This window comes from Squalius cephalus (genome assembly GCF_949319135.1).
Source record: "Squalius cephalus genome assembly, chromosome: 17".
Taxonomy (NCBI): Eukaryota; Metazoa; Chordata; class Actinopteri; order Cypriniformes; family Leuciscidae; genus Squalius; species Squalius cephalus.
This window is the reverse complement of record NC_137138.1, coordinates 34216715-34227704: the sequence shown is the minus strand read 5'-3', so window position 1 is coordinate 34227704 and position 10990 is coordinate 34216715. Positions and strand designations below refer to the sequence as shown.

General features: G+C 40.6%; 1 protein-coding gene across 1 annotated transcript; it reads left to right on the top strand.

Moving 5' to 3' along the window:
• Window positions 1-2899: 2899 nt before the first annotated feature.
• On the top strand, window positions 2900-10178 carry irs4a (insulin receptor substrate 4a). The gene is made up of 2 exons (XM_079847778.1): window positions 2900-6275; window positions 8706-10178. Exons 1-2 carry the CDS (start codon window positions 3176-3178, stop codon window positions 8708-8710), a joined length of 3105 nt encoding a protein of 1034 aa, XP_079703904.1. The 5' UTR covers window positions 2900-3175; the 3' UTR covers window positions 8711-10178.
• The last annotated feature ends 812 nt before the right edge of the window (window positions 10179-10990 follow it).

Genomic DNA, 10990 nt, shown 5'->3' with positions numbered 1-10990 from the left:
ATTGGATTCAATACAATTCCTCAAAAATCACACTATGAAAAACAACAAAGATTCAGGTTCAAACTGTAAACTTTTAATATCAGCATTTGTCAAATATTCCAAAAAATATATATCTTAAGATATGATTTAATGAAAATGTTTTGTAACCATTTTTTAAAACTATTTAAAATTTGAATATACGTTATATTTATATATATTTGCATATACATTTTTTCAACTTTTTTTTTTTTTTTTTTTTTTTTGCTTAGAACATCATAACTGAACAATTAATCAATTAATCTGAGCTCATTTTTCCTGCTGTCTATGTCGAAGTCTCAAGATATTTCAGATATCTTGAATATATAAATGAGAGCTTATTTTACTATTTGTGTCTGTCAAAGATTTTCATTTGTAATTTGCAATTAATTCTGAACACCATGATTTAGCTTTTTCAAGTGTGTTTGGTTTGGGTTAGAGGACTTTTAGATACACTTACACTTTAGAACTGGAGTTAATGCCCTGACATACATAAAATAAATGTTTTTATTTTGTGTCTGTACAGTTGCTTTTGAATAGCTGCCTATGATGGACATCACGAAAGGAACATTTATTTTGTTTGTATATGTCAAAAAAAAAAACACCAGTATGTTGAAACTTTGCATGCATGTTCATGATGATAAATGAGAAAAAGTCACAAAATATCAAGAAAAAAATAAAAGGTTTAATGTTATTTCAGGTAGCTTGAAAAAATAAATGATAGGTAATTTTTACCATCTGTGGCTGACAAAATATTTTTCTGCATTGAAATAAGTGTGGAAAACTAAATTTTTTAGCTTCATAAGGTAGCAAAAAAAATAAAATAACAAAATATAACCAAGAAATGTAATCATTTTGGGTCCGTACAGTTGCCTTAGAGCGTTAAAATATGCGGGTCAAATTGACCCACGAACATCACGAAAGTAACAGTAATTTTGTTTGTATATGTCAAAAAACACCAGCATGTTGAAACTTTGCATGCATGTTCATGATGATAAATGAGAAAAAGTCACAAAATATCAAGAAAAAAAACATAGGTTAACCAGTATTTCCAACAACTAGAAAATCTAAACGGGTCAAATTGACCTGCAACATAACACAAGGGTTAATGCATCCTTGCTGAATAAAAGTGTTAATCCCACCCCCCCCCAAAAAAAAGTCTTACAAACTTTTGAACGATAGTGTATAATGTAATGTTGCAAAAGCTTTCTCTTTCAGATAAATGCTGTTCTTTTGAACTTTCTATTCATCAAAGAATCCTGATTTTTTTTTTACATAACTGTTTTCAACATTATAATATGTTTTTATTATTTTTATTATAGTTTTATAGCATCAAATCATCATATTAGAGTGATTTCTGAAGGATCATGAAGACTGGAGTAATGATGCTGAACATTCAGCTTTGATCACAGGAATAAATTACACTTGACTATATATTCACATAGAAAACAGTTATTTTACTATTTTATTATTTTACTGTTTTTACTGTATTTTTTATCAAATAAATGCAGCCTTAGTGAGCAGAAGAGAAGAGATTCTTTAAAAATCGAACTGATCCCAAACTTCTGAAGGGCAGTGTATGTTCGATGTAAATGTTATATTTAGTTGTGTTGAACTGTGACATTTTTCAGTATTTTCAGTCCCTCTGCCATGCAGTGTGTGTTGAAACACCAGTGTAGTGTAAGGAAATACTACTGAGGTAGACTGTTTATCGTTATTTAATAGCCTGATATTCAAATATTATATCCTTCTAAAACATGCAACCTCAGTAACTTGATAAATCCTTTCAGCCCACATGCATTAAAGCATTAAAGCGGTTATGAGTATTTCATATACTCATTTCATTTGAATAATTATTGCTATTTTCTATTACTGTTTGTTGTGTGCTGTGTTGTAAGTCTGAGATAGGAGAATGTCAAGGTTTATTGAGAAGCACTAAAGACATGCTGAATTTGTGAGTCAGATGCAACTGAGATTATTCAATAAATCCTGCTCATTTTCAACCTTCGCTTCATCTCCTGAGTATTCATAATGGGCATTTAAGGCAGTAAATTCAGATACAACATGTAAATGTATTATTATTTTTATTAATCATGTCAGATCCGGTCAGTATAAAACATCAGACAGACTAAAAGAAAAGAATGAACTTCCTCCATCCTCATAAACATGAAGTTTGTCTGGCCCTGCAAAACATAAAAACAATGTAGATCAATAAATCATGGGATTGTCCATAATTGCAATGAGGTCAAATGTCAGTTTTTTTGATGTCACTATTTCAAATGTCACTATTTGAGATTGCAGCAAACTATATATATATGTGTGTGTGTGTGTGTGTGTGTGTGTGTATAAATGTATATATATATATATATATATATATATATATATAAAATAGAAAAAAAGAAGAATATATATATTTCTCTTTTTCTTTCTTTTTTTTTTACATTACCACGTTCTAGCCACATGGTTTCTATACTTAAATTTCATTTGATGCTATTATTCTAAAACTATTTGAATAGTGTCATAATAATAAAAATTATTACAATAAAGAATGAGCAGGAGTGTCCAAACTTTTGACTGACAGATCAGCGCGAGACACTATGCCCCCGTCAGTCCTTAAAATCGTCCAATATTTTATTTTCAATATTAAAAAAATGTAAAACTACATTCTTGTGTGAAATAAACCATCTCGTTCTCGCCTTTTGGCTCTTATTTTCATTCCAAATATATTTATTCCAGCACCAGCACACAGAGGCAGCGCGCTCCTCCAATCAACAAGAAGCGGTTGCTGGAACGACGGCTCTGATTGGTTTAGAGTGCTGTCTGTCACACGAGCGGACCAATCAGCAGCGTCTCCTGACGCCGTTCACCCCGCGCAGTACGCTGACGTGCGCGTCACGTGATGTTTTCGCTGGGCTGTAGTGATGTGTAGCCACCATGAGTGAAGCGGGCAAATAAAGATTTATAATGGCAGCGAGCGATGATGGAGGCTCCGCGAAGATGCAACGTTTCGTCGTGCTTGTCGTGCTGAACAATCACCGCGGCGATACATCGGAAAGCAGCACGGATTACTCGAACGTGTAATTGTATCAGAGCTAGCCAACAAAATGGGCCGTGCATCGGCGTAAAGCTGAGGTAAAGTGACCTTTCATTGCATTGTCCCATGGAAGATCGGCCGCATTTACCGAATCACGGCGTCATGTTGACATTGGAGGCACAACCGCGTCGCGTTGTCACGAAAACGACCGCGACTAACGGCGACATCTCTTGTGCTACCGGGGAGCCACCATCCTCATCTTCCTCCTCTTCCTCCACCACCTCAATCAATAACAGCTCCCGTTTGCCCATGCACTTAACAGCCTCCTCTCATTCTCAGCCACAGAGGAGGTACCATCCGCCTTACCACTTTAAAGTGCATCATCTGTTCCCAGATGAGAGCCCTCAGGATGCTATATTGAGGAAGAACCTGCCACCCCTCCAGTATAAGGTGCACGACTCTGCCTTCTGCCGCGTACTCAGCGCCGACACCACCGCTGCTGCCCTGGCTGCCGCCGCCGTCTGCTCCTCCGGCGTGGACCGGGACATATGGAAATGTGGCTATCTCCGAAAACAGAAACATGGCCACAAGAGGTTCTTTGTCCTTAGGGGCGCCAGCAACCTCGGGCCTAGTCGGCTGGAGTACTACGACAGCGAGAAGAAATTTCGAAACGCCCTTAAAGCTGCTGCCTCCGGTGTTACATGCCCTGCCAAAAGGGTGATTTACCTATCCCAGTGTTTTACGGTCAACAAAAGGGCTGATGCCAAGAACAAATACCTCATTGCCCTTTATACTAAAGACGAGTACTTTGCGGTGGTCGCCGAGAGCGAACAGGAGCAAGAGGAGTGGTACTTGTCGCTCACTGAACTTATGACGGAGGGAAAAAAGGGGCAGTTGGACAACGACGAACTTGACGACGGTTACGGTACGATTTCGCCGGGGACTATTTTCAAGGAGGTGTGGCAGGTAAACGTCAAACCTAAAGGCTTGGGTCAGACTAGGAATTTAATGGGGGTGTACCGTCTGTGCCTTTCCGCCAAAACTATTCACCTGGTGAAGCTGAACTCGGAGACGCCCGCCGTCAACCTGCCGCTGATGAACATCCGCCGCTGCGGCCACTCCGAGAGCTTCTTTTTTATCGAGGTGGGCCGCTCTTCTTCCATCGGCCCTGGTGAAATCTGGGTGCAAGTCGAGGACTCTGTGGTTGCGCAGAACATGCACGAGACCATTCTGGACACTATGAAGGCTTTGAAGGCCTTTCCGGACTTTAGGCCGCGGAGCAAAAGCCAGTCCTCCAGCTCAAATCCAATTCCGTTTATAACGACTCGTCGGCATCTCGGCAACCTTCCCCCAAGCCAAACCGGACTGCAGCGCCCATCCAGAACAGATTCGGTGACGGGAACGCCGCCGACCGGGAAAAACAAAGGGCGAGGACAACGCTACCGGACGTCCAGCGAAGGTGAAGGCACTCAAGATCGACCCCTCAGCTCCGGCACGGGAAGCCTTGTGCACCTAAACACCCCGATCCTCAGTGTGGGCCGGGAAGAAAGTGGCAGCTGCTGCACTCACGCCTCACCAAGTTCGAGCCAGCACACCCGCTCCGCATCACTTCCTGTGTCTCACTTCCTGTCCGCCACCAGCCCCATTAGCGTGTCCAGCAGTAGTGGACATGGCTCGGCCTCCGACACACACACTCGCCCCTCTAGCTCCTCCATTTGTGGCTCGCCAAGTGACGGCGGCTTCAACTCCTCTGACGAATTCTGCCCGAGCCCGTGCGACTTCAGGTACTTCCACGCAAGTTGCACCACTCCCGAATCCCACGGCGGCACGCCTCCGATTAGGGAAGACTACCGTCTGACTGAATACATGACCATGGATTGGCATAAAGATGGAGCAAGGACTTTCGAAGAGGAGAGCAGTTATATGGAAAGGACTTTCCTTAAGCTAGCACATTCGTCCAAGCCAAAACTAGGCGGGAGTTTAAGCATCACGCAGCAGAAAGCTACGCAAACCTCATCCTCTTTGGACGAACCGAGCCCGGTGGAGTCGAAACGACACCAGGTTTGCTCGTGCATCCTGAAGTCAGCTTATAAGTCTGAGTTGCATTATCCAAACAAGCCTCTCTTGCTCAGCTCTGAGTGTCAGAAGAAACTCCCGAAAGATGACGGCTACATGCCTATGATTTACAGCATTGCTCCCTCTCCGAATGCAGATTACACCCCTATGCATCCCAGAGCAAACCATCCCATCCACCCGTGTTCCTCGCAGCAAGCGGAACGATTCGGCTACATGATGATGCTCCCGGGCGACGGCACCTCCAGCAGGGAGCAGGCGGAGTACGACGACTACATGGACATGTCCCAACTCACCGTGACTGAAGGCTTTTCCCAAGCCTCACCGGAAGGCCCGAAGGCCTCATACTTCTCTCTCCCACGCTCCTACAAAGCCCCGTCCCGAGACAAGCACCAAAAGATGGACTACATTCCCATGTCTCCACCCGATCCCCAAACCCCGCCTAGTCCCGGAGAGTACATTCACATGGACTTTGTGTCGCGTCCCTGTCACACTGCAGTGTCGCCGTCCTCCGTAGACTCGCCCTCAACTCCGCCGCCTTCCCAGCCCTGCTATCGCCTATGTTGCTCCTCACCGGAGCATGACTATTTGGGACTAAACATGGATAGCCTCCTGAAGGACCGGCCTCCTCGGCACTCGCTTGTAGCTCCGTGGAACCCTCCTAACTACGCCCGTCCCTTAGGATGCTCCTATGGACAAGCGTCCGCTAATTTGGATCCCGAGAAAACGCACGACGGAGACGGTCCGTTGAGAACGATGCAGCATCTTTGCGTCTCCGAACGGCTCGCTCACACGGAGCCGAAGGTCATCAGGGCGGATCCACAGGGAAGGAGACGACACAGTTCAGAGACTTTCATCCCGTCGCCTGCTTCGTTCGCTAGCGGTTGCGGGATCAGACCCTCAGCCAATCAGAATCCCCCGGAAGCTAGCAGATGGCAAAACTCCACCTCCTTCGATAGCATGTGGTCGCACTCGGACGCCGCTACCGCCTCATCCAGCTACCTCAACTACATCGCTCTGGACCTGAGAGGCGTGGCCAGAGTTGCCTGTGACACGCCCCCTCCGCGCACCGCTAACAGCAACCTCCAAGAGAGCGATGCGTACGCTGGTATAGACTTCTCCGTTTCGGGAGGACGTGCCACTGCCTCAAAAGGTTGGTTGCATCTCTGTCTCCCATTATGCTACAAGATAAGTGACCGCAAGTAAAAGGCTGCATGCTGCATCAACATTCATTTCTGAGTTTGTCATCATGGTTGAATGCAAACTATTAAGAAAGCTATGTGATGTAAAGTAATGTAAACAGTCTTTCTTAAGACTTATTTAAGACTGTTAAGACTTACTTAAGTTGTCCTAAGAAGAGACGATGGACAGAATTGTCATTTCAACTTGCTGTTGTTATAGTGAAAAATATTGCTGTTGCTTTCAAAGACATTCTTTTTTTCTTTTTTATTATTGATTGAACATGATTTGAAACTTGGTTTTGCACACTTTGAAAAGCACTGGGTAAAGAACACTTCATGCGCACAGATGTTGTGATGTGCAAGTATGATATTAAAGGAACCCACTTGCATGCTGCATAAAATACTCGCTTTCACAGTTTTGACGGTCAAAGTAAAACTTTTACCAAGATGACTTAAAATGTTTGAATTCTTGGTCCATCAAAGATGCATTCCTGCTGCTGCTGATGATTTTCTTTCACACCTACATCATTTCAACAAGAAGTTTGCGGGTGAAATTGCATTCACTTTATCATAAGAGTCAGCTGAAGTTGACAATTTGTCTTGCTTATTTGCTTGCAATATTTATAAAAGCTTTGATTAGACTTGCACTCACACTATATTACATCTTCTGTTAATGAACAACAACAAAAAAAGGAAATTCCACACACTATAAGCAAAGGTTAAAGGTTAGTTCACCCGAAAATGAAAACTCCCTCAAGTTCTTTAAAACCTGTTTGAATTTGTTTCTTCTTTTGAATACAAAAGATGATAAATATGGGTAACCAAACAGTTTATGGACCCCATTGACATCCATAGTATTGGAAAAAATACTATGTAATTCAATGGGGTCCATTCTGACATTCTTCAAAATGTCGTCTTTTGTCTTCAACAGAAGAAAGAAACTCATACAGGTTTTGAACGAGAAAATGATGATAGAATTTTAATTTTTGGCTGAACTGTCCCTTCAAATGTTCTTTTTTTTACTCTAAGAGATGATATATCATAAGAGATGAGAAGTGTTTATTTTCTGAAACCATTCAACCTATGCATTTAAAAGGTTTTGCTTCTAAGCATTTAAGAAAACTGCTGTCTAAACATTTATGGTTATATTTTTCAAAAATTAAGTCTGCTGTAACAAAAAACAAACAAACATTAATGGGTTGAAAAATATATCTGGATCCCAATCAGTTTTGTCCTTAACAATTCATAATAGACTTTAAAGGGTTAGTTCACCCAAAAATGAAAACTCTGTCAGTGATTACTCTCCCTCATGTTGTTCCAACCCCGTAAGACTTTCGTTCATCTTCTGAACACAAATTAAGATATTTTTGATGAAATCTGAGAGCTGGATCACTCCTCCACAGGCTTCTAGGTAATCGATATCTGCCATCCCACAAAAGTGAGTAAAGACATTGTTAAAATAGTCCAAGTGACTACAGTGGCTCAAGCTTAAGTTTATCAAGCAGCGAGAATACTTTTTGTGCGAAAAAAAACACACATAAAATAACGACTTTATTCAACTCTTCATTTTCTTCTGTGTTTCTCTGAGTGAGTTCACGTAGTGTAACAGCGCAGCGCTTCTGGGTTGTACGTCAGAACAGAGGCTCACTATTGGCCAGCATCACACACATGACCAGCGTCGGCCAATAGTGAGCCTCCATTCTGACGTACAACCCAGAAGCGCTGCTGTTACACTACGTGAACTTACTCAGAGAAACATGAAGAGTTGAATAAAGTCGCTATTTTTATTGTTTTTTTGCGCACAAAAAGTATTCTCGTCGCTTGATAAACTTATGGTTGAGCCACTGTAGTCACTTGGACTATTTTAAACATTGTCTTTACTAACTTTTCTAGGCCGGCAAGTTTCACTAACAGAGAAGCCTATGGAGGAGTGAGACAGCTCTCAGATTTCATCAAAAATATCTTAATTTGAGTTCTGAAGATGAACGAAAGTCTTACGGGGTTGGAACAACATGAGGGAGAGTAATTACTGACAGAATTTTCATTTTTGGGTGAACTGACCCTTTAAAGTCTATTATGAATTGTTAAGGACAAAACTGATTGGGATCCAGATATATTTTTCAACCCATTAATATTTGTTTGTTTTTTGTTACAGCAGACTTAATTTTTGAAAAATATAACCATAAATGTTTAGACAGCAGTCTAAATAATGTTAATATTAAGGTAGTAAACTTAAAAAAGAAAAGTTACTGATTTCCGTGGTTCCAGTATATAAAAGTTGCTTGATATCCAAAGCGACTTCTGTTGTATGAAAGCTATGCGTTTAATAATTCCCCTGGAAATCAAACCCAGGAATGCTAATATCTAAATCTAACTTAATATCCATCTCCTCATCCCTGCAGATTGAGTGAGTAATACAACGGTGCCCGAGGGAGAATCAGGACACGACCTCTGGAGCGATGAAGAGGAATCATCCTCCTCCTCAGACCTCCAACAACACAGACTGAGAAACTGCACAACCTCTTACGCTCCGTGTTTCCCACATAACTGCCTCAACAACCGGTTTCATTTGTCTGTTTTTGTCCGAATGATACTGTTTGTTTTTTGTTTTTCGGTCTTGTTTACTAGAGCGGGTTCGCTAAACTAGAACTGTGAGCTTCAGATATCTAGCACTTCTATTTTTGTGTGTACGAACTGAAACGCATCATGGCTCTTTTGGTTACAGGTTTGTGTTCCTCCACGACGGATCCGTGTAAATATGAGAAGCTTGTATATTGAATCTCATTTTTTGTATAAGCTCGCCACACTTAGTTCCACTGGTTTTGATTTGTATAAAGTCAAAATATTTTTTCAGGGGTGGATTTTGTCTCGCTTTAGAGTCGTGAAACGGCGCATGAAAACGGCCCCTGCGAGTGTCCATGAAAACTTAAAATTGGACGAATTTAAAAGACACTTTTCCAATCGTGCACTTTTTTTTTTCCTTTTGTTTACGTGACAGTGTTTCTGAGTTGCTACCTCCTGAAAACGCTCATGAAATCCTCTAATTAGTATTAATGTGAAGTCACGTGATGCAGAATACCGTTTCTCCACGACCACGGCTTTCCTGTCCTCGTTTAAAATGCAACGGCATTGTTTACATAAACGGCGGGTGTTTCGACGGCACTTCTCGTGGTTTTCTGTATTTGCATTTCACTACTAGTCTTACAAACTGCCACATCACAGTCGTGCTACTCTGCATTCCCCACGTTTTGTTTTATTTATTGATTATTTATTGATTATTTATTGAGTGACGGTCACCGCGTTTACGGCACGGTTTGAGAGCGGGAGTTCAGTGTATATACGACTTCAGAAAACCTCTCATCTCTTGGGCCTTTTTTTCTAGTCCTTTTCCTCTTGCTTGTACCTGAAAGCTTTATATGAAGAGGTTTTGGGTTGAGGTTGTGGTTGTGTAGTGAGATGTGTAAGCTTTACAGTAGTAGTCCAGATTCTGTTGGGACGAAATCATACGTCAGTGATTTTCCACTCGTTTGGGTTGCGTGACGTCACACTCGTTCGCGCGCTCTTTTTTTTTTTTTTTTTTTTTTTTGACTAGCTATTGTGTCATGATATCGCGTTGCTTTAATGTAAGTAAAATGTGAAATGAAAAAGAAAAAAAAAAACAGAAAAAAAAAACAGTAGTATACCGTTTCTTGGGGATTTTGCTACACAATAACTACCGTGACAGCCTGGGAAAATAATCAAACGTGTGTTTTTTTGTTTTGTTTTTATACTTGGGGCTCTACTGAGGTTATATTTTGGGGATTCTGATATTGTGTCGAGTTGTTTGCCTTTTACAATGATTGAAAGGAAGAGTTGGACAAAAAAAAAAAAAAGAAGCATTTGAGTGTGTCAACAGTTTGCTGTTCATATGGTCAGTACTCAGTTATGCTGAAAGCTTGTTGATAATAATGACTGAAGCAGAGCATTATCAGCGCCGTCTTCCTTTTGTAAATATTGTAATTTTTGATATCCCTTCTCTAGTCGACATGCTATACACGGCACCTCGTTTGGTTTCAAGGATGAGGGTGTTTGAGTTTTTTTTTTTTTTTTTTTTTTTTTTTTGGTCACTTCTACATTTTTATATTTTGTTTTTTGTGTATATTTATTAGATTGTTTTTTGCTTGTAATAGAGCTATTGCAATAAAAAAAGTGCCAAGGTATCTCATGTGCTTGTGATTTCTCATGTCTTGTATGATGCAACATGGCTGTGGACATGTTAAGAGCCAGCTTTACACTTATTGTCCTGTACTGTAGTTGATATCGCTGACCTCTACTGGACAGAGAAGAGCAAGAATAATCCAAACATCCCTCCTCTCTAAAGACCACGTCCCTGAAATGAGGGACAAATTAAGCCTTAAATATGTATGTAGTCAATTAGTAAATCAAGTTACTTTGCATTAATTAAAAACTAAAGAAACAAAGCTACACAAATTAATTTAAGTGAAATAAAAGTCAAATTTTTCATTTATTTGATAAAAAAAAAAATTGTGACGTATTTCAATTTAAAATAGATTTTAATATTTTTTTAAAATGTAATTTATTCTTGTGATCAAAGCTGAATTTTAGCATCATTACTCCAGTCTTCAGTGTCACATGATCCTTCAGAAATCACTCTAATTATGATTTATTATCAGTGTTGGAAACAGTT